The sequence below is a fragment of the Ornithorhynchus anatinus genome, chromosome 1, assembly GCF_004115215.2.
Source record: "Ornithorhynchus anatinus isolate Pmale09 chromosome 1, mOrnAna1.pri.v4, whole genome shotgun sequence".
In the NCBI taxonomy this organism is placed as follows: domain Eukaryota; kingdom Metazoa; phylum Chordata; class Mammalia; order Monotremata; family Ornithorhynchidae; genus Ornithorhynchus; species Ornithorhynchus anatinus.
Genome location: NC_041728.1, coordinates 100,238,734 through 100,263,432, shown reverse-complemented (window position 1 = coordinate 100,263,432; position 24,699 = coordinate 100,238,734). Strand labels below are relative to the sequence as shown.

Genomic DNA, 24,699 nt, shown 5'->3' with positions numbered 1-24,699 from the left:
CTTTGTACGGTCCACAGCCCGTACATAGCTGCCGTGATTGGTGTATCTTAAAGTTTTGTCAGCAGCCCTATGATAGTAAGATAGCACAGTTTAGGTTGCGGGAGATTCTGTATGTTTTTGTTCGGCAGGTAGAAGACGGTGTTTGGCACAGTCATTGAGTAAAAGAAATCATTACTGCTTTTGTCAACGTTTGGGTGTCAATACCGACTCCAGCAATTGAAATCAGACATTGTAACAGCTGTTGGTACTCCTTTGAACAACTAAATTTTTGTAGAATTCTTTTCTTCTTCTTATTTCATATAGTAATAATGACTGTGGTATTTGTTAAGCGTTTACTATGTGCCCAGCAGTGTAGTAAGCGCTGGAATAGATTCAAGATAACGAGGTCCTACATGGGGCTCACAGTCTGCTCTATCCAGAGTTGGAATGTGTTTGCAATCCACTGGGAAACTTCCAGTCAATTGGATTGGTCAATTTGGACGGCACTGGACTAAGTGCTTGGGAGAGAATTATAACAATAATAATATAATATGTAATCACAATATATAATTGTTATAACAATTATAACAGACACATTCCCTATCCACCACAAGCTCATAGTCTAAGCAGGCTGTGAGTCACTTTTGAAGTCTTTCTGATTTACCCTTTATGCAGATAACTGTGTTCTAGCGGCACATACGTGTATGCACACAACACACATACGACAGGCAAATGATTATAAATTGTTCTGCAGATTCAGACGCCACTATGTTCTGGAAATAAGTCTGAAGAAAACGGAGATTACGTACGAGCCCCTACCTGGGAAATCCTACACACAGAGGTCTCCGTCAATGAACCAGTACAGTGCTCTGCACACAGTAAGTGCTCAATAAATACGATTGAGTGAATGAATGAACTAAAAGCTGTCACCCGATTCTGCTACCTAGGCTGATGTTGCCCACCAATGCAGAAAGCCAAGAAACATTCTGCTGGGGTGCCCGGGGCCAGGCAGTCAGTCGGTCATATTTATTGAGCGCTTAACTCTGTGCAGAGCACTGAACTAAGAGCTTGGGAGAGTTCAATACAACAATATAACAGACACATTCCCTGCCCACAACGAAGTTACAGTCTAGAGGGTGCAACTGAATCCTGCTTCTGCCACCTGTTAAGCAATTCAGGGTCCAAATTTCTGAGCAGGCCTCTAGTAGAGAGGAGGCTTTATTTAAGACCATCAGTAGGACATGCACGTGTCTGCTCCCACTCCCCCCAGCTCCAGGTTCTCAGTAGTATGCTTTGAGGCCTCTAGAGATGAGGGGAATAGAGTTGCCAGCTGAGGGGAGGGATAATTAGCCTCTCTCTCATCTGTCTCACCACCAACCCCTCACCCACGTCCAACCTCTGTCCTAGAATACCCTCCTTCCTCAAATCCAACAGACTCTCCCCTGCCTTCAAAGCCTTATTGAAGACCCATCTCCTCCAAGAGGCCTTCCCTGACTTCCCTGACCCCCCTTTCCTCTTCTCCCACCCCCCTCTGCGTTGCCCTGACTTGCTCTCTTTGTTCTTCCCTCCTCCCAGCCCCACAGTACTCACGGACATATCTGTAATTCATTTATTTACATTAGTGTCTGACTCCCTGCCCTAGACTGTAAGCTCTCTGTGGACTAGAGAAGCAGCGTGGCTCAGTGGAAAGAGTTCGGGCCTGGGAGTCAGAGGTCATGGGTTCGAATCCCGGCTCAGCCACTTGTCAGCTGGGTGACTGTGGGCAAGTCACTTCACTTCTCTGGGCCTCAGTTCCCTCATCTGTAAAATGGGGATTAACTGTGAGCCTCACATGGGACAACCTGATTACCCTGTATCTACCCCAGCACTTAGAACAGTGCTCTGCACATAGTAAGCGCTTAATAAATACCACCATTATTATCTGTTTATTGTTGTTTCATATTCTCCCAAGCACTTAGTACAGTGCTCTGCACACAATAAACAATAAATACAATTGAATGAATGAATTAGGGGAGTGTGGATTCTAATGCTGCTCCCTTCCCCACCTCCCCTCCGCAGGCTCAAAACATATCCGAACTATAGCAAACTCTTATAACCCCAGATTCAATTTGTCCCATCTCTGGTGGGATTCAATTAAGTATGGGCTACTCCCAAATCTGAATTTTAAACTCTAGTGACTCATGATAAAAAAACAGAAAACTACCTTACCAATTCTTTACAGAGAAATTGTCTTAGAGAAAATTATCTCTTCAAAAAAAGAGAATTATTCTTCAAATTTAATTACCAGCTTGTTTGGTGCCTTTGAAAAGAGTCTCTGATTGTATAGGCGAGGCTTTGAAAATGTCAGCGAAAACAGAAAAAGAAGCTTTACAAGCTCTTTGATGGGTTCTAACCATTTTTAAACTATTAACCTTATCTTTAAATCAGTGTTTTTCACTCATCATATTTTTCCTTGAGTTCCACGCACAAAGTAGGTTTTAGTAAATACTGTTGCTGCTGCTGCAGCCAGTGCTGTTGTTGAACAAATACAGTTTTAGAAAAATTTATGTATTGAGAAAAACTAGTCAATATTGAAGTATCACAGGGAATTCATTTTAATCAAAGGGTCATATAAAGTTAGGAAGATACATTTTGTTCTGGGATGTTATTTTAAAACACAATTGATCAGAGAGATATCAACTCACCTTTGAAATTTCACCTTCATGACCTTCCAACTTGGCAATGCACTTCTTTGTAACAGCACTAAAAACCCTTGCTTTTCCTTTAACAATGAGAAACATATGTTAAGTAGGAATATTTTGTTAATGGTGTGCGATTTGTTGCTATATTCCTCTGTTGTGGAATTTATATAAACTGCCTATGAGATCTGTCAAGATAAATTCCAAAAAGTGTCTGGTCTCCACAATGGCTTGGGGGCTTCAAGGAATTCTTGTTCTCCCCATACCAGAACTCTTCTATTATTTATCCAATGTGACAGCCAAAAATCAGTATTAGGGTATATTTATAGTCAAGATTTTGAATTAGAATTTTTCCAACTATATTGATGTTAAATTACTTCGATAAACAAATTGAAGGCATGGTCTTGGTTATTCTGCAAGGTCAACATTTCAGTTTCTGGTTTCCAATTTAAAATGGTGCCCCTCAGAATTGAGAAGGAAAATGTATTGCCACCTTTTTCAGTTGCATCATTTTTTAAAAAATGCTTACTATGTGTCAAACGCCAGGGTAGAAACAAGCTCATCCAAAGTCCCTCCCACATGGGACTCAAGTTCAAGGAAGAGGGAGGACAGGTATTGAATCCCCATTTATAGTTGAGGAAACTGAGACCCGGAGAAGCTAAGTGACTTGTCCAAGGTCACACAACAAGCAATTGGCAGAGCTGGCATTAGAACCCAGCTCCTCAGACTCCCAGGCCTGTGCAGCATGGCGTAGTGGAAAGATCACGGGCCAGGGAGTCAGAAAGTCCTGGGTTCTAATCCTTGCTCCGCCACTTGTCTGCTGGGTGACCTTGGGCAAATCACTTCACTTCTCTGGGCCTCAGTGACCTCATCTGTAAAGTGTGGATTAAGACTGTGAGCCCCACGTGGGACAGAGGTAATTTGTTTCTACCCCAACGCTTAGAACAGTGCCTGGCACAAAGTAAGCACTTAACAAATACCATCATCATCACTATTATTATTATTATTTAGTCCACTAGGCCACACTGCTTCATTAGGAGACTCGAGGACTGAAAACTAGAGAGGTAATTTTAGAAACTGGCCCTGCACAATCATAAGAGGAATGTTTAATGTTCAAGGACTGAAAACTGAAATTTGGAATTTATTATGCTTAGTCACAAAATATCACAAATAACTTGTAAAATCTAGGTCTCTCCTTATTGTTACCCTGAAATAGTATTCTAATCAACACTCTTCTAAACCCCCAAACCTATCCACTACGCCATGCTGTAAAAATTTGGATGGGGAAAAAAAAATCCATGGATTTAACTTTTTTAAATGGCATTTGTTAAGGGTTTACTCTGTGCTAGGCACTGTACAAGGTGCTGGGGTAGATACAAACTAATCAGGTTGGACAGAGTCTCTGACCCACATGGAGCTCACAGTCTCAATCCCCATTTTGCAGATCAAGTAACTGAGGCACAGAGAAGGTAAGTGACTTGCCCAAGGTCACACAGCCGACAAGAGTTCTGTGCCTTTATTTTTGATGAGCAGACCACCTTGGCTTCTTCCTGAGCATTCATAATAAGAGGACAGTGAGAGGTACTAAATATTTGCTCTGCACATAGTAAGCGCTCAATAAATACTATTGAATGAATTTATTATTCAGGCTAGCAGAGAGCTGGTTAAAGCTCTCAGTAAAAAAGATATAATAAATTGGCCACAAGTTCTACAAACATATTTTTCTAACACGTGATATTTTTATTGTTCACTTACCATCGGCAGAGGCGGTAGCAATTAGTTGGCCTGTAGAATCAAAACAGACGTCTAACACTTCATCATCATGACCTGTTAAGGTTGCCACGCTTTTCCCATTCACAACATCCCACAGCTGCAATTAAAAGAAAAAATGTTTTATCCCCAAAAGACATAGACTGTTCGAGTCATTAACTGTATTATTAAGCAAGCGCTTACTGTGCGTAGAACACTGTACTGAACGCTTGGGAGAGTATAATATGACAGAGTCGGTAGACACGTTCCCCGCCCACAACAAGCTTACAGCATAAAGGGGAGGCAGACATTAATATTGATAAATTACAGATATGTATGTAAGTGCTTTGGATCTGAGGGTGGGGTGAATAAAGTGTGCAAATCTAAGCGCAAGACTCATTTTAACAAGGTTTATGATTTGTAGGCTGGAAGCTCACTGTGAGCAGGGAATAGTTCTACCAAATCTGTTATATTATATCCTCCCAAGTATTTAGTATTCATTTATTCATCCAATCGTATTTATTGAGCACTTACTGTGTGCAGAGCACTGTACTAAATGCTTGGAAAGTACAATTCAGCAATAGAGAGAGACGATCCCTGCCCATACCGGGCTTACAGTTTAGAAGGTGGGAGACAGACATCAAAACAAGTAAACAGGCATTAATATAAACAGAATTATAGATATATACACATCAAATCAAGTGAACAGTCATTAATATAAATAGAATTATAGATACGTACATATATATACACACAAGTGCTTGGCGGGGGGCGGTTAGAGCAGAGGGAGCAAGTTGGGGTGATGGGGAGGGGAGGAGGAGCTGAAGAAAAGGAGGGCTTAGTCTGGGAAGGCCTTTGGGAGGAGGTGAGCTTTCAGTAGGGCTTTGGAGGGGGGAAAGTATGGTTGTTTGTCAGATTTGAGAAGGGAGGGCTTTCCAGGCCAGAGGCAGGAACTTGGGCCAGGGGTCGACAGGGGAGAACAAGGCCCAGTGAGGAGGTGAGCGGCGGCAGAGGAGCGGAGTGTGTGGGCTGGGACAGAGAAGGAGAGAAGGGAGGTGAGGTAGGAGGGGGCAAGGCGATGAAATGATTTGAAGCCAATAGTGTGGCGTCTTTGCTTGATATGGAGGTTGATAGGCAACCACTGGAGATTTTTGAGGAGGGGGGTGACATGCCCAGAGCATTTCTGTAGAAAGATAATCCGGGTAGCAGAATGAAGTATAGACTGAAGCAGGGAGAGACTGGAGGTCGGGAGATCAGAAAGGAGGCCGATGCTGTAATCCAGTGGGGATAGGACGAGTGATTATACTAATGTGGTAGCAGGTTGGATGGAGAGGAAAGGGCAGATCTTGGCGATGCTGTGAAGGTGAGACCGGCAGGTTTTGGTGACGGATTGGATGTGTGGAGTGAATGAGAGAGCGGAGTCAAGGACGACACCAAGTTTGCAGGCTTGTGAGACAGGGAGGATGGTAGTGCCGTCCACGGTGATGGGAAACTCAGGGAGAGGACAGGGTTGGGAGGGAAGATAAGGAACTCAGTCTTGGACATGTTGAGTTTTAGGTGGCAGGAGGACATCCAAGTAGCGATGGCAGGAGGAAATGCGAGCCTGAAGGGAGGGAAAGAGAACAGGGGAGGAGATATGGATTTGTGTGTCATCCTCATAGAGATGACAGTTGAAGCCGTGGGAGCGAATGAGTTCACCATTCCCTTCTGTGTCTCTCTTGAACCCTTTATTCACCCCTCCCTCACCCCCTTAACATTTACGTATTCATTCATTCAATTGTATTTATTGAGCGCTTACTATGGGCAGAGCACTGTACTAAGCGCTTGGAATGTACAAACCGGTAACAGATAGAGACAGTCCCTGCCCTTTGACGGGTTTACGGTCTAATCGGGTTTACAGTCTAATTGACGGGCTTACATATCCCTAATTTATTGATTTATATTAACATCTGTATCCCCTTCTTAGACTGTAAGCTTGTTGTAGGCATGGAATGTATCTACCAACTCTGTTATATTGTACTCTCCCAAGCATTTAGTACAGTGCTCTGAATACAGTAAGTGATTAGACTGTAAGCCCGTCAAAGGGCAGGGACTGTATCTGTTGTCGACTTGTTCATTCCAAGCGCTTAGTACAGTGCTCTGCACCTAGTAAGCGCTCAATAAGTACTACTGAATGAATGCTCAATAAATACTATTGATGGATTACCATAATTATCTTTGTTATCTGAAGCTTTCTACGATTCCATCCCTACGGTGCTATACCTGTCCAGTAAGGGCCAGAAACATCAGCTTGCACACTTGGCTCCTCTAATGCTAACCTTCTCACTGCATCTTGATCTCAAGTATCTCGCCACCGATCCCTCGCCCACATCCTCCCTCTGGCCAGGGATTCCCTCCCTCCTCAAATCCGATGGACAATTACTGTCCCTCCCTTTAAAGCTTTATTGAAGGCGCATCTCCTCCAAAAGCCCTTCCTAAGTCCCCCTTACCTCATCTCCCATTCTCTTCTGTGTCACTCTGACTTGCTTCCTTTGTTCTTTCCCCTCCCAGCCCCACAGCACTTATGTACATATCTGTCATTTATTTATTTCTATTAATGTCTATCTCCCCCTCCAGACCCCAAGCTCATTGTGGGCAGGGAATATGTTTGTTTACTGTGGTATTGTACTCTCCCTAGCACTTAGTACAGTGCTCTGCACATAGTAAGCATTAATAAATATGATTGAGTGAATGAATGAATGAATGAAGCTCTGCTGGAACCAGACAGGGAGGGAGAACAAATGGGGGGTACCAGCCCCCAGCTCCCCGAGGGTGGAACTGTTCTCTTGGCTTCCCTACCTCTTGAGACCTGGAAATTGGATGACGGCTGGAAATGGAACTAAGAAATTGGCAGGCTGTGGTGGTCCAGCCTGGGGCCAGAACTCAGTGGGGTTTCTCTCCCCAATTCTGGGCTCCAGAGCCGGGCCAGAGGCTGCTCTCACCCCTGGCCTGGCCCGGCTGCCTGGAAGACAAGGGTGTTTAAATTGCCAAGACTACAAAAGATAAAAGAGAAGGAGCGTGGATACCAGTGACAAAATTAAAAACAATCAATCAATGGTATGTATTGAGCACTTACTGGGTGCAGACAACTGTATTAAGTGCTTGGCAGCGCACAGTATTACAGAGTTGGTAGACATTCCCTGCCTGCTAACAATCTAGTGGGGGCGACAGTCATATCTCTAATTATTCATTCAGTTGTCCCTCCTGTTTGTAATTTATTTTTAATAGCTCTCTGCCCCTCTAGATTCAAAGCTCATTGTGGGCAGAGATCACATTCATTCAAGAGTATTTACTGAGCACTTACTGTGCGCAAAGCACTGTATTAAGTGCTTGGGAGAGTACTATATAGCAATAAACAGACACATTCCCTGTCCACAACCAGCAAGCTCTGCTCGGTAAATGCTCGATAAAAACCACCGAATGATTGATTTGCAGTTTCCCAATACAGTGAGTTGGATTGCAAATTTTTTTTTTTTTGAAATTTCACTCCTCCCCCTTATCCTCTCACCAAGGAGAGATGGGGGAAAACTGTATTGGCCCAGATCGCAGGAGTGGAAGTGGAAGTGATGGAGGCAGAATTGACCCACACCACACTGACGCTTCAGCACATCTACATCATCTAAGCACTTGGATACTCACATCTTCACCTCCATTCTGCAGCACTGTCATATATATATATACATATATTTAATCTCTATTGCTTCCCCTACCTGTAATTTATTTTAGGATCTATTTCCCCCCTCTAGACTGCAAGTTCCTTGAGGGCAGCAATCATGTCTGCTGTCATTCTCTCCCAGGCACTTAGTATAATGCTCTGCACATAATAAGCACTCAAATTCTATTAACTGACACTCTCTCAAGCTGTGTAAGAGTGCTCTGCACCCAGTAGGTGCATAGCTTAGTGGAAAGAGCCCAGGCCTGGAAGTCAGAGGATGAGGGTTCTAATCCCAGCTCTGCCACATGTGTGATGTGTGACCTTGGACAAGTCACTTAACTTCTCTGGGCCTCAGTTACCTCATCTGGAAAATGGGGATTAAGACTGTGGGCCAGGGACTGTGTCCGACCTTGTACTTACCCCAGTGCTTAGAACAGTGCATGGCATATAGTAAGTGCCTAACAAATACCACAATTTGTATCATTATTATTAATGATAATGATAACAATACACATTACAGATTGATTCACTGATTGCTGAAAGCACAATATAAGGCAAACTTGCAGCTCCTCAGGCAAAATTCTGGCAAGCTGCGATAGTTTTCAGCCCAGGAACTGTTGTTTGTATTGCTACCGTTCTGCTCCTTCACCTTTTAATGGGATTTGTTAAGCGCTCACTATGAGTTCTCCTCTCAGGATCGCACCTAGAGAGTTTCTGGTACTCTACTAGTCTCCGGCGGGAGAGTCTAGCAGAGGCCTACCTATTCGATTCTTAGCTTGGGCAGTGGCTAGCTAGTGGCAGGCAATCTACTACAATTCAAAACTCACCTGGGCTGGGCAGCATTCATTCATTCAATAGTATTTATTGAGCGCTTACTATGTGCAGAGCACTGTACTAAGCGCTTGGAATGGACAAATCGGTAACAGATAGAGCCAGTCCCTGCCCTCTGACGGACTTACGGTCTAATCGGGGGAGACGGACAGACAAGAACAATAGCGATAAATAGAATCAAGGCAGCAGCATCATGGGAGAGAGTTGAGGGTGGAGACTCAAGTTTACTGTGCAGAAGAAGGCAGTGGTAAACCGCTTCTGCATTTTTACCATGAAAACTATGGATACACTACCAGAACGACCACAGATGGAGGTGGGGCGTTCTGGGAGAGAGGTGTCCATGGAGTCGCTTTGGGTTGGAAACGACTCGACAGCATAAGACAAGAAAGGACACTATGAGTTAAGTGCTGGGGTAGATTAAAGATCTACCCCACGAAGGCCTCAAGGAGAAGACAAGTTCTTAACCCCTCGTTTTACAGATGAGGAAACTGAGGCACAGAGAAGTGATGAAGCAGCGTGGCTCAGTGGAAAGAGCCTGGGCTTCGGAGTCAGAGGTCATGAGTTCGACTCCCGGCTCTGCCACTTGTCAGCTGTGTGACTGTGGGCACGTCACTTAACTTCTCTGTGCCTCAGTTCCCTCATCTGGAAAATGGGGATTAACTGTGAGCCTCACATGGGACAACCTGATTACCCTGTATCTCCCCCAGCGCTTAGAACAGTGCTCTGCACATAGTAAGCACTTAACAAATACCAACATTATTATTATTATGATGACTTGCCCAAAGTCACACAGCAAGGATCTCCTGACCTCCATCCTCATGCTCTTTCCACTACCATGAGCTGTTTTCTATGGGTGTGAGGGAGGGAAGTTGGTCGGAATGTGGAAAAGGTATCGGAGGGAAATCATTAGACAACAAAGGTAAGTTTTCTAAAAGGGATGAAAACACGTAAGCTAGCTAAAGGCATTGAGGCTCAGCAGTAATCCCTTCCCTTTGGCCCAGTGGCATTGGATGGATTTTAACCAAGTATAAACATTTTACTGAATTCGCAGATTCCCTTGGGGTGTAGAGAGCATGTGACATAGATTTGACTTTTTCATTTCTGCCTACAAAGGTACACAGATAGGAGATGGCGTTAGCTGGGAATGAGGCGGATAGGAGAAGGAAATCTGCAGTGGTGAATCAAAATCTATCGTGTTACCATCTCCCTCATACGATTCTTCTCCAAACGCCTTGAGTGAGTCGTCAACACCCACTGCTTCCTCTTCTCCTGGATCTAGCTTCCACCCCCTTTACTTCATGGAAACTGCCCTCTCTGAGATGAACAATTACCTCCTTCTTGCCAAATCCAACAGCCTCACTCCGGCCTAATCCTCCTGAGCCTCTCAGCTGCTTTTGACACCGTCGAGCACCGCCTTCTCCTGGAAGCATTCACTGACACTGTCCTTTCCTGGTTCTCCTCATATCTCTCTGGCCACTCGTTCTCGGTCTCCTTCACGGGCTCCTCCTCTGCCTCCCACCGAAACCTCAAATTTAACGTGTCCAAAATGGAACCCCTCATCTTCCCACCCAAGCCCCGTCATCCCCCTGACTTTCCCATCACCTTAGACAGCACCACTATCCTTCTTGTCTTACAAGCCCATAACTTTGGTGTTATCCTCGACTCGTCTCTCTCATTCAACCCACATATTCAACGTCATCAGATCCTGTCGGTTCAACCTTCACAACATCCCTAAAATCTGCCCTTTCGTCTCCAAAGTGCTAGAGCACTAATCCAAGCACTTATGCTTGCCCATCTTAACTACACTGCATCGGCCTCCCCGCTGGCCTCCTTGCCTACTTGTAATTCCCAACTCCAATCAATATTTCACTCTGCTGTCCAGATTATTCTTCTTAAAAAATCATTCAGTCCACATCTTGGGGGAAGTCAGTGCTTGCCACTCCCTTTCCTGTTTCTTGGGTCTCAAGCTGGGAATTGCTTACAAGGACAGAGGACCCCAACTGCGCCCCCCGCCCCCCACCAAATCCCCCTGCTTCTTAATAGCACCGCTACTTGATCTGACTGGTAAGAGAGAAGGGGAATGAAGTGACATCGGTCTCTGCCAGTTTCATGGCCCTGAGCATACTTCCAAAGGCACCATGGCTTCTCAGGGGTGCTGCTGGCATAGGTCCATGAGCTTGGCCTACAAGTGGGGAGAGGAGACAATCTTCCCACTGCCCTGAGCCTTATAAAATTCTGGAACCTTCTCTCTGTGGATTGCTTTATCTCTACCCCAAAAGGAAGGTCGAGCTCCATATATTTAGAGATTCACCTTACTTGAGGCAAGTATCCCAACAGATCACCTTTTCCTCAGCTCCCCCTCCCTTCTGTGTCACCTCGACCTGCTCCTTTTGCTCTTCTCCCCCTCTCCCCACCGCACAGCACTTATGTAAATATGTATATACCTATAATTCTATTTATATTGATGTCTTTTTACTTGTTTTGATGTCTGTCTCCCCCCCTCTAGACTATAAATCCTTTTTGGGCAGGGATTGTCTCTCTCTATTGCTGTATTGAACTTTCCAAGTGCTTAGTACAGTGCTTTGCACACAGCCCTCAATAAATACGATTGAATAAATGAATGAATGAAATCACCTCCTGCCCCAGTCCCTTCCATAATTCCAGGATAGAGGATAGACTGTGAGCTCGTTATGGGCAGGTCCGTGTCCCCTGACTCTGTTATATCCTAGTCTCCAAGCGCTGCAGATAGTAAGCACTCAATAAATGCCATTGATTGATTGATAAAAGTTTTTAATCTCACCATGCATGTTTTGTCCATTGATCCAGTTGCGATTAGAGAGCAATCCCAGTTGAACAGAGCGCTACTGATCTCAGCACGATGTCCTATTAAAGTATGCACTTTCCTACAAAAGAAAAATAATACACTTTACAGTATTCCTTTTTCTTCAAGATGGCACATGAAAAATACCAGTTCCAGCATTTCTTTAATGATATGCGTTAAGTGGTTACTATGTGTCAAGCACTGTTCTGAGTGCTGGGGGAGAAACAAGATAATCAGGTCCCACCTGGGGCACACAGTTTAAGTAGGGGTGAAGAACAGGTATTGGATCCCCATTTTGCAGCTGAGGAACTGAGGCATGGAGAAATGAAACGACTCAAAGCAGGCAAGTGGCAGAATCAGGATTAGAACCCAGGTCCTCTGGCTCGCAGGCCCAGACTCTATCTACTTGGTAACACTGTTGCCCAATTGATTCCACTGAGGCAAAAATAAATCAGTTTGACTGTCCATTAACGATCGGATAGGATGTTGGGAATCCTGTTCTTCCAGGAGACAATGGGCTCCAAGAAAGTGTTTCATTCCAAAGTGGTGGTCTTCCGTAGATTCTGGCACTGGACCACCCACAAGCACATGTGTGTTGTCCTTCAGCACAGCCCAACACCACCCTGCCTGGTGGTAGTGCTGGAAGTGGGTTGGGTTGTCAGATTGTAACTTCATTGTCTGGCACCAGCTTGCTTTTACTTTGCCTCCATCTCACCTATCTCACTGCCAACCCCTCACCCACATCCTCTATTCTGGAACTCCCTCCCACTTCCTGTCCGATAGACCACTACTCTCCCCATCTTCAAAGCCTTATTAGAATCACATCTCCTCTAAAAGACTTTCCCCGAAAGCCCTCATTTCCTCTACTCGCTTTTTTTAATGGCACTTGTTAAACGCTTACTACGTACCAGGCGCTGTACTCCGTGCTGGGGTAGATACAAGCTAGTCAGGTTGGACACAGTCCCTGTTCCAGAAGGGGCTCATAGAATTAATCCCCATTTTCCAGATGAGGTACTGAGGCTCAGAGAAGTTAAGTGATTTGCCCAAGGTCACCAAGCAGGCAAGTGGCAGATCGGGATTAGAACTCAGGTCCTTTGGATCCCCAGGCCCATGCTCTTATCCACTAGGCCATGCTGCTTCTTCCTTTTTATCTATACACTTGGATCTGTACCCTCTTAGCATTTAATATCCACCCACCCTCAGTCTCACAGTATTTATGTACATAGGTATATGTATATTAATGTCCGTCTCCCCATCTAGACTGAGCTCACTGTGGGCAGGAAACGTGCCTACCAACTCTGCTGTATTGTACTCTCTCAACCGATTAATACGGTTCTCTGTGCAAAGTAGATTAGACTGTAAGCCCGTCGATTAGACTGTAAACCCGTCAGACGGCAGGGACTGTCTCTATCTGTTGCCGACTTGTTCATTCCAAGCGCTTAGTACAGTGCTCTGCACATAGTAAGCGCTCAATAAATACTATTGAATGAACAGTAAGTGCTCAGTAAATACCACTGATTGACTGAACTGCCCGATTCCACCACTTGCCTGCTGGGTGACCTTGGGCAAGTCATTTAACTTCTCAATGCCTCATTCCTCATCTGTAAAATGGTGTTAAAATTCCTTCTTTCCCTCCCTCTCAGAGAAGCAGCGTGGCGCAGTGGAAAGAGCACGGGCTTTGGAGTCAGGGCTCATGAGTTCGAATCCCAGCTCTGCCACTTGTCGGCTGTGTGACTGTGGGCAAGTCACTTAACTTCTCTGTGCCTCAGTTCCCTCATCTGTAAAATGGGGATTAAGACTGTGAGCCCCACGTGGGACAACCTGATTCCCCTATGTCTACCCCAGCGCTTAGAACAGTGCTCGGCACATAGTAAGCACTTAACAAATACCAACATTATTATTATTATTATCTTAGACTGTGAACCTTAATCTGTCCAAACATTTGATCTCGATTCTGCCACAGCCCTTAGCGCATTGCTTGGCACACAGTAAGCATGTAACCAATTTTTCTTTTTTCCTGGCACTGAGGTATCAGGGGAAGCAGCGTGGCTCAGTGGAAAGAGCCTGCGCTTCTGAGTCAGAGTTCACGGGTTTGAATCCCGGCTCTGCCACTTCTCAGCTGTGTGACTGCGGGCAAGTCACTTCACTTCTCTGTGCCTCAGTTCCCTCATCTGTAAAATGGGGATTAACTGTGAGCCTCACGTGGGACAACCTGATTATCCTGTATCTACCCCAGAGCTTAGAACAGTGCTCTGCACACAGTAAGCGCTTAATACCAACATTATTATTATTATTATTGTTACCACCTTCCTGAGCACTCCTTTAGGTGCTTTTAAGCCTGGGCCACAATCCTGCCTCAGGAAACCAGTGGAGAAGAAGGCCTTTGGTGGCCCCAGAATCATCTCAGTCTGAAAGTTTACCTAACCTACCCCTGGAAGTTTTCACAGTTTCGGAAAACTTTCCCTGCCTTCTTTCCAACCCCGATTTACGGGGGTTCCAAAATTGGTCAGAGGCTTGCTCAGCTGGAGGCTGTCCTTTACCTCACCTCACTACTCTCCTTCTACAACTCAGCCTTCACACTTCACCCCTCTAATGCTAACCTTCTCACTATGCCTCCATCTCGCCTATCTTGCCACTGACCCTCAGCCCACCTCCTGCCTCTGACCTGGAACGCCCTCCCTCCTCACATCCAATGCTCTCCCCTGCCTTGAAAGCCTTATTGAAGGCCCATCTCCTCCAAGAGCCCTTCCTAGACTGAGCTCCCCTTTCCCCTTCTCCCACTCCCTTCTGCATCGCCCTGACTTGCTCCCTTTGTTCTTCCCCCCTCTCAGCCCCACAGCATTTATCTATCTGTAATTTATTTATTTGTATTGATATCTGTCTCCCCTGCTCTTGACTGTAAGCTCCTTGTTGGCAGGGAATGTGTCTGTTTATTGTTGTATTGTACTCTCCCAAAAGCTTAGTATAGCAAAGGCTCAATAAATTCATTCATTCGATCGTATTTGAGCACTTATTGTGTGTGGAGCACTGTATTAAGTGCTTGGAAATTACAATTTGGCAACAGATAGAGTCAATCCCTACTCATCAATGGGCTCAGAGTCCAGAAGGGAGAGACAGACAACAAAACAAGTAGACACGCATCACTACCATCAAAATAGATAAATAGAACCATAGATAAATGCACATCATTAACAAAATAGAGCAATAAATATAATAATGTTGGTATTTGTTAAGCTCTTACTATGTGCAGAGCACTTTTCTAAGCACTAGGGGAGATACAGGTAATCAGGTTGTTCCATGTGAGGCTCACAGTCTTCATCCCCATTTTACAGATGAGGTAACTGAGGCCCAGAGAAGTGAAGTGACTTGCCCACAGTCACACAGCTACCAAGTGGCAGAGCTGGGATTCGAACCTGTGACCTCTGACTCCCAAGCCCAGGCTCTTTTCACTGAGCCAAGCTGCTTCTGTAAATAAATAAAAAGTGCTGTGGGGAGGGGAAGGGGATAGAGCGGGGGAGGGAGTAGGGGCAATGGGGAGGGGAGGAGGAGCAGAGGGAAAGGGAGGGACTGAATCTCCAGGCAGACCCAAGGTGCCAGAGGAATGCCAAACTGCTTAGCCCCGCCTAGTTTTTTTTTAAAATGGTATTTGTTAAATACTGTGTGCCAGGCTCTGTACTAAGCGCTGGAGCGGAAACAAGCTAATCAGGTTGGACACAGCCCTCGTCTCACACTGAGCTCACATTTTACAGATGAAGTAAATGAGGCACAGAGTAGTGAAGTGACATGCCTAAGGTCACACAGTAGACAAGTGGCGGAGTCAGGATTAGAACCCAGGCAGATCCTTCTGCTCTATCCACTAGGCCATGCGGCTTCTCATTTAGAGAAGTTAAAGTTCTCACTCTTCCTGCAGGGATGTAGCTGATTTAGGGCTCTGTATCGCTTCTCCCAGTCTAACGTATCAGCTGTCTTCATCTGCTACTCTCAAATTCACCTTCCCCCGGACCCTGTTCTTGATTCTTCCACTTCCACTCTCTTGCCTGGCACTACCCTAACTCCATTATCTGCCAGATTGCAGTACTCCCTAGCTTCAAGGCTCTCTTAAATAATAAAAATGTTGATGGTATTTATTAAGCGCTGTTCAAAGGGCTGGGGGGGATACAAGGTAATCAGGTTGTCCCTCATGGGGCTCACAGGCTTCATCCCCATTTTACAGGTGAGGTAACTGAGGCCCAGAGAAGTGAAGTGACTTGCCCAAAGTCACCCAGCTGACAAGTGGCGGGGGCGGGATTAGAACCCATGACCTCTGACGCCCAAGTCGGTGCTCTTCCACTGAGCCACGCACCGTGGGCTGGGAGAAGCCGGGGGGAAGAGAAAAGGGAGCAAGTCGGGGCGGCGCAGAAGGGAGTGGGAGATGAGGAAAAGTGGGGCTAAGTGTGGAAAGCCTCTTGGAGGAGATGTACCTTCAGTAAGGCTTTGAAGGCGGGGGAGAGTCATTGTCTGTTGGATTTGAGGAGGGAGGGTGTTCCAGGCCAGGGGCAGGATGTGGGCCAGGGGTCGGTGGCGAGACAGGCGAGAACGAGGCCCAGTGAGAAGGTTAGCACCAGAGGAGCAAAGTGTGTGGGCTGGGTTGTAGAAGGAGAGAAACTCAGTGAGGTAGGATGGGCCGAGGTGATGGAGTGCTTTAAAGCCAATGGTGAGGAGTTTTTGTTTGATACGGAGGTGGATAGGCAATCACTGCAGATTTTTGTACTCTCCCAGTGGCTTAATACAGTGCTCTGCACGTAGAAAGCACCCAGTAAATACCACTGACTGGACTGCCATCATCACGGTCTCCAGCCTTTTGCTCTAGGAAATATAGCCTTTTCTCTCCCAAGACACACCACACTATCTATGTGCCTCGATAGAGAGAGATCACCATTTGTAGATGGGGTGACAGCATGGCCTAGTGCTTCCCCTTCCCTCAACAGTGTGCATATTTGTATATATTATTTATTTCTCTATTTCATTAATGATGTGTATATATCTATGATTCTATTTATCTTGGTGATATCTATGCCAGACTATTTGTTTTGTTCTGTTCTGCTTTGCTGTCTCCCCCGTTTAGACTGTGAGCCCCTTACTGGGCAGGGATTGTCTCTATCTGTTGCCGAACTGTAAATTCCAAGCGCTTAGTACAGTGCTCTGCTTATAGTAAGCGCTCGATAAATACTGTTGAATGAATGAATGAGAACAGCAGGGACCTGGGAGTCGAAAGACCAGGGTTCTAGTCCCAGATTTGCACCTTGGCCTGCTATGTGACCTTGAGCAAGTCGCTTCACCTCTCTGAGCCTCAGTTTCCCCATCTGTAAAATGAGGGCTATGGTACCTGCTCTCCTGTTTCAGACTATGAACTCTATGTGGGACTTGGATTGTGTTCAGCCTGATTATCCACCCCAGAGTTTAACAGAGTACTTGGCATATTGTGAGCCCAGCTACTGTAGATGGGTATCTTCTTAGTTAATACACAGAATTTCCTAATCCTAAAACTTGGGGCTTCAAAACTAAAAAGAGTTACAGCTTTTCTATGGATGTGGCTTATTTTTTGTAAAGAATTAGTAACAGTAAAATGGGATTTAAGATATCATTGCTGGTATATTCCATTTAAGTTTTGAATTACTGTAAAAATGGAATTGTTAAATGTTTCAATATGGTCTCATTCAACCAAAGCCCAGGCTATTCAGCACAACATTTTAAAGCATGGAAAAGAATACAAGAATATTAGCATTTAATACCTTCCAGTATTAACATCCCACACTGAAGCAGTGTGGTCAAAGGAACCGGTAATGACTCTATTTCCTGCGGTGTTAAATGACAATGAAATGATTTCTGCTGAGTGCCCCTAAAAGAATAGATGACACAGTACACAAATTAAGATGATTTCAATCACAGTTTCTACAAACATACTAGATCATCTCAAAAAGGAAATGTCTTTGATAAATCAATATTTTGCTGAAACATAATAATAATAACTGTGGTATTTGTTAATCACTTACTGCGTGCCAGGCACTGTACTAAGCGCTGGGGTGGATGCAAGCAAATCAGGTTGGACACAGTCTCTGTCCCACATGGGACTCACAGATTTAATCCCCATTCTACAGATGAGGGAATGGAGGCACAGAGCAGTTAAGTGACTTGCCCAAGTCCCCATAGCAGACAAGTGACGGAGCTGGGATTAGAACCCATGACCTTCTGACTCCCAGGCCCGTGCTCCATCCACATGACTATTGGAGATTTTTTTATTTTGTTTTGCCTTTGGCAGGAAGTTAATTTTTCTAAAACTCAATGGTAAATACAAGTTAGCAGGCAGCTAGCAACTACATGAATTGCAATGACAGACTACCACAAAACTAGAGATACGGACCAGATTTAGTTGCATTTCTGGGGCTATCCAAATCCGATTCAATTTTGTGACCTTGATATGACCAAGGTTCAACATGTCACTCATCCACTCATCTGGGATAAGTGAAAAATCAAGACTGATAGCCGGGGAGAGGCACACAACCACAGAGAAATAGTTTGGCCACAGTGGATAAACTGGACACTGGGATGCTATGAGAAGCAGCATGGCATAGTGGACAGAGCACGGGCCTGGGAGTCAGAAGGTCATGGGTTCTAATCCTGGCTCTGCCACTTGTGACCTTGGGCAAGACATTTCACTTCTCTAGGCCTCAGTTCCCCCATCTGTAAGATGGGGATTAAGACTGTGAGTCCCACATGAGACAGGGACTGTGCCCACCCCAATTTGCTTGTATCCACCCCAGCGCTTGGTACAGTACCTAGCACATAGTAAGTGCTTAAAGAATAACACAAATGTTACTATCTCTGGCTGGCTTGCTTTTCCTCCCTCCTCAGCAACTGTAAGCTGGGTGTGGAAACAGATGGCTGGGTAAAGTCCCCAGCATTCTACATTTCAACACACTGTTTATATGAATGTTACTTGTTTCTATGGCATGCCAAAAAAAAAAAGAGAGAGATTTAGCTAGATGAATTTAGAAAAAAGGAAATCCTTATATTCACTGGAAAGGAAAAAGTTCATTACAATTAAGGTGAATGTCCATTTAGGGCAAAATTTAATTCCCCAAAAAACTGGGTAAGTGGCAGAGCAGTGCAAAATAGAGTAATAGTGTTTGCTTTGGGACATAGCTCGATATTGATGTTTCATTATCATTGATTGTTTTTATTTTAATGTATTCATCTCACCTCTACCTCAGGGCTGCTTAATGTGATTAAGTCACTTTACCTTTCATTGCCTCAGTTTTCTTTTCTCTGTAATGGGAATAAGATATCTGCTCTACCTATACCTCTTTGACTGTGAACTCCTATGAGGAACAGGGATATCAAATCTGTTTATCCTGTAACTACCCCTGTACTTAGTACGGTGCTAAGAATATAGAAAGCACTTAAATACCAAACCTAAATATGATAAAAAATTAGAATAACTTTAGTGAGCTTGTAAATCATTTTTGTTAGACTGGTAGACTAAGCCAACATCAGTTGAATCTTGAGCCAAGCTACGTATTTCTTCAAACCCAGGAAAAAAAAATCCAAGAATACACATTAAAAATATATTCATTTGGAATGAACCACATTTGCCCTGAGATTTTTATAAGTAGCTGGAACCTTAAATTCTATCATTCGGGTTCAATAAGAAAATTTATTCTCTAGAAGCAAATGGGCACACACCTAAAGTGGGTCAGGCCAATTCCTTTAAGGACTGCCAGGAAAATAGCATATTTTTAGTTGAAATTCACATATTAATGGGAAACTTCTACTTTACAACGGCTGGGAAAGAGGTACTGCTCCATAAATTCTCAGACTGCATTTAGTGCTAGCTGGGATGGACTTAGACCAATAATGTGTATGGCTTGGGAGACATCTGATTAAAATATTGATAGTTTTAAAAGTCTGCCTAGCTATACATATTTTGGGAAAGTCAGATACATAGCAACACAGGACCTGAAGATTAATTACCCAATTAATCTGTCCAGTCCTTGGATGAATAACTGAAAGAGAGAGCTAAATTCTGAATTTCAATCAATCATCAACTCACAGTCAAAGTAGCCACTTCCTCTCCGGTCTGAACTGCCCATAGTTTGGCTGTAGTGTCCATACTTCCAGTTGCTACCAGTGTACTTTGAGGATTAAATGACAAACACACCTGAATTTAGAAAAGAGGAAGAGAAATGACAATGACAAATTGACCACGTGTTTTTTAGCGGCAATAAGACATCACATTCAGGCCAATCAATAAATCAATCAATCGTATTTGAGCACTTACTATGTATAGAACGTTAAGTGTTTGGGAGACTGCAATAAAAAAGAGTTGATAGACATGTTCCCTGCCCATAACAAACTTTCAGTCTGTGCTCTATCCAGTGGATCCCTCTTATACCCAAGTGACATTTTCATAATTTAAAATCGCTGACTGCAGAGACCATTTCTTTATTTTTGATAAATCACTTTGGAAAGAAGGAATAGTGAATGAATAGTTTTTTCTATTGAAGTACTTTTTTTGGAAAAGAGCCAAGTTGATAGCAAAAATACTTCCCCAGGCCCTCGAGGAATTATCCAAGTTGGTTAGATTCTCCAAAAAACTAGGTAAACATGTTAAAATATCACAAATGCATTCAAACTATTTGCAGGAGCACAGATTTTGAGATTTCTCCAATTGGTAGAAATCCTCAAACTCAAGAACAATATGCCATCATCGAAGTTGGGATTAAACTAGAATCCAATCAATCGATGATATTTATTGAGCGCTTACCATATGCAGAGCACTGTTCTAAGTTTTGGGGAGACTACAATACAATAGAATTGGTAGACAGGTCCTGCCCACATCATGCAATTCGGTATTGCCATTGGCGAGCCTGGGCAGTGGGTAAAATTTTCCAAGTGTAGGCTATTTCATAACTTCAGTCTTTCTTAGACCCATTATCAGGCTACCGTTGATTTATTAATTTTAAATTTGATTTATAAATTTGATTTATAAATTTTAGGCAGTGTTTCATTATCACATGCACGCGTACTTTCCGACCAAAGCCATCAGGAGATCCTATATGAGTGATTAAAGAACTTTTGATGATGCTCCGAGCAGGTTGAGTTGCGTTTAAGGAACAAAATCATACTGGTACTCAAGCTTAGTACCTTGCTTTGCACATAAAAGTGCTCAATAAATGCCACCGAATGATTGATTCTGCTCAGTCTCAATTCAGGGACCTTGCATATGTGAGGTGAATGTGAGAACTATTTTGTAAGCGAACCGAAGCTGAGGCTCCCACAAAAAAGAAAAAAAGTCTGAAAAGCTTTGATTAAAGTCCAAAATATTATGGTAATCATAGTGGTGGATTATGGAAATTGGGTGACATAATACATATAACAATGGAAACTTCACAGCAGCATGCAAAAATACAATGGAAATTTTAATTGAAGTCACTCACTATTTCTGCTGTATGTCCCCTGAAAGTGTGATAACATTTTCCCGTTTCGGCACTCCATAGTTTACCAGTCTTATCAAAGGATCCGGTGGCAATCTTGTCCCTGAAATTGGAGAACACATTCAACGCATTTGAAAGGCAAAATAAGAAATGATGTCAACAAAAAGGGCACGATTCAGATGAACTGAAGGCAGTGGTGGGAAAACCACTTTCTCAGTAGATGAGTAAGCTCACTGTAGGCGGGGACGATGTCTACATGGTTTAGTGGATAAAGCCAGGGTCTGGGAGCCAGAAGGACCTGGGTTCTAATCCCGGTTCCTCCACTTGTCTGCTGTGTGACTTTGGGCAAGTCACTTCACTTCACTAAATGGGGATTAAGAATGTGAGCCCCATGTGGGACAGGGACTGTGTCCAACTTGATTTAACTTCTATTTTATTGTATTGTACTCTATCTTGTATACCAGCACTCAGTTGGGTGTCCGACAGAGTAAACACATAACAAGTACTATAATTATTATTATTACCATTACCCACTCTGTTCTATTGTACTCTCCCAAGCCCTTAATACAGTGCTCTGTGCAAAGTAAGTGCTCAGTAAATGTGACTGACTGATGAATATGCCCAGAGGCAAATTGAGGAGCCAGACGATTTGGACTGATATCCACCCTCCTGGTATAGTGGATAGATCACGGGCCTGGGAGTCAGAAGGTCTGGGGGGGGTTCTAATCCCTGCTCTGCCATTTATCTGGCACGTAACCTTGGGCAAATCACTTCACTTCTCTGTGCCTCAATTACCTCATCTGTCAAATGGGGATTGAGACTGTAAGCCCCGTGTGGGACAGGGAATGTGTCCAACGTGATTAGTTTGTAACCACCCCAGCACTTAATACAGTGCCTGGCACACAGTAAGTACTTAAGTACCACAATTATTATCTATTCAGTAGGCTGTTGTGAAAGACAGGAACACTCTCTCTCTTAGGGAGTTGACCCACTCCCCTGGCTTCTCCTACCACCTCTATGTGGATGACTCCCGTATCCAACAAATCTCTCTAGCCCCGACCTCTCACCTGGCCTACAATCCCTCACTCCTCTTCCTCTAGAGCATCTTAATTTGGACAGCCTACCAGAACCTCAAACTCAACATGTCTATAACGTCTTACTCCCTAAACCCACCCTTAGAGAAGCAGCCTGATCTAGAGGCTAGAGCACGGGCCTGGAAGACAGAAGGACTTGGGTTCTAATCCCAGCTATGCCACCCATCTGCTCTGGACAGGTCACTTCTCTGGGCTTCATCTGTAAAATGGGGATTAAGACGGTGAGCTCCATGTGGGCCATGGACTGTGTCCAACCCGATTAACTTGTATCTATCCCAGCGTTCAGTACAGCGCCTGGCCCATAGTAAGTGCTTAACAAATACCACTAACCAACGACAACCACAACTTTCCCTTCTCAGTTGACAACTCCAACAGCCTCCCAGAAGCCCACAGCTTTGGTGTCATCATCAAGTCTTTGCAATCATTCAACTTGTACTGTCTCTTCTGCCAAATCCTGATGATTCTTCCTGCCCGCCATCTCCCAGTTCTGCCTCATCCTCTCCACCCAACTGCCAATAATGATGGCATTTATTAAGCGCTTACTCCATTCAATCGTATTTATTGAGCATTTACAGTGTGCAGAGCACTGTACTAAGCGCTTGGAATGTACAATTTGGCAACAGATAGAGACAATCCCTGCTCAACAATGGGCTCACAGTCTAAAACTATATGTCAAGCACCACCCTGGTATGACTCTGGTCCTCACCAGTTTTCAGGCCTCCAGCCTCTCCCCTGCCCCCTGATCTTTACTACACACTGCTGATGGGATCATCAGCCTAAGGCATCACGTCATGCATACTAAACTAAATAAAATTCTTTACAATCAGCTTCAAGATTCACCTATCTGTTCTCTTTACCTGCTATTCCCCAGCTTGTTACCTTGGCTTTGCCCATATCAGCCTTCTAGCTTTACCTCACTCTCAACCCTCCCACTTCCGTCCCTTCGTTGGATCTGTTCTCCTGGTTTAGAACTCCTTGTCTTCAGACAGATCACTTTCGAAGCCCTCCTCAAATCCCACTTATTCCACCAAGCTTTTCCCAACTAATTGCCAACATCCTCAGCCAACTCTAGTGCTTAATAAGTTATTTACACCTTCTATAGCATTTATACTTGCGTGTCTGCTCATTTATTTGAAGTCGCTTCACTTCTCTGCACCTCAGTTACCCCATCTATAAAATGGGGATTAAGACTGTGAGCTCCATGGGGGACAAGGACTGTGTCCAACCTGACTACCCCACAGCTTAGTAGTGTCTGGCACACATTATGTGCTTACGTGCTTAAAAAACAAACAGGTATTCAGGCCCAATTTCGTGGTTGAAGGAACTGAGATCCAGATAAGTTAAGTGATTTGCCCAAGGTCACACAGCAGACAAGTGGTGGAGCCAGAATTAGAACCCAGGCCCTCTGGCTTCTAGGCCCGGGCTCTTTCCACTAGGCCACACTGCTCTGACCCAGTATCCCACACCATCCAGGATGTTTGTGATCACCGTGTCTTTGGAAATCACTTGGGCAGTGAAGCTTCCTAGAGATCTTGAAACGATATTTACCCGTAAGGGTTATTGAACGCAATGGCATAAACTACATTCCTGTGTCCCTCCAGTGTACGCAGCTCCTCTCCGGATGCAGTGTCCCACAGTTTGCACGTTCTGTCATAACTTCCGGTGATAAAGCTGAAATAGAGAAATATGGATGAATCCCAATTCGAGATGAATCCCAGCAACCAACTTAAGACCCCATCTGGGCTCAGGATCATCTTGGGATTTTTCACTGTGATTCCACAGGGGAAATCTGGTGGGCTGAAACAATTACACTGGGGCTGCATTAAGGAGGCTGGCCCACTCCAACACTGGTGCCTCTAGATCCAGCTTTCTAGCGAATGGTCTTAAATAAGGGGGATTGCTTTGCAGAAGTAGGGTGGGCACAAAGGAGAGAATGTTCTCCGATCGAGAGAGAACAGGGAAGCTTTGGTTCAAGCCCAGTACAGACCTTTAAAGGCTCCTGGTATTTCGGTCCATTCAACCTGCAGGTCGGAAAGAACAGTCTACACAGCGCCAGGTATTAAGGGGCAGGGCAAAGCTCGGAAGCAGTTACAGAACAGAACCCACACCCGTTTTTTGAGGACCCTCTGGTGAATCCTCTTGAAACAGTTAAACAGAAAAGACCACAAAGTATTCCATCAGCTGAGCGGTAAACCGAGAGTCCTCTTCTGCCTCTCGCTTGAGCCTGCTGTATTTTCTGGCAAGAGTCCATCTGCTTAGCTTGAGTTAAAAGCTTTAGACACAGTTCAAATTGGCTTATCAAAAGTGAGTAGCCAGTTTAGACAGTGATGCAGGACTAAAGGACCTTGTGTGAGGCAAGGAAAGGGCACCTGGAAACAGT

The 24,699-nt window shown here is 44.5% G+C and overlaps 1 protein-coding gene across 3 annotated transcripts in view; it reads right to left on the bottom strand.

Moving 5' to 3' along the window:
* DAW1 (dynein assembly factor with WD repeats 1) overlaps positions 1-24,699 on the bottom strand; it is a 60,235-nt gene that overhangs the window by 5,545 nt on the left and 29,991 nt on the right. For 2 of the 3 annotated variants that reach the window (XM_029076377.2, XM_029076381.2), the window contains exons 5-11: positions 23,868-23,990; positions 21,229-21,328; positions 19,842-19,949; positions 17,524-17,630; positions 11,732-11,834; positions 4,413-4,527; positions 2,664-2,740 (exon numbers count right to left, since the gene is read on the bottom strand). In XM_029076377.2, coding sequence (XP_028932210.1) covers positions 2,664-2,740; positions 4,413-4,527; positions 11,732-11,834; positions 17,524-17,630; positions 19,842-19,949; positions 21,229-21,328; positions 23,868-23,990 — 733 coding nt within the window. The remainder of the gene's footprint in view (positions 1-2,663; positions 2,741-4,412; positions 4,528-11,731; positions 11,835-17,523; positions 17,631-19,841; positions 19,950-21,228; positions 21,329-23,867; positions 23,991-24,699) is intronic. The other variant, XM_039912484.1, reaches the window with a different exon arrangement.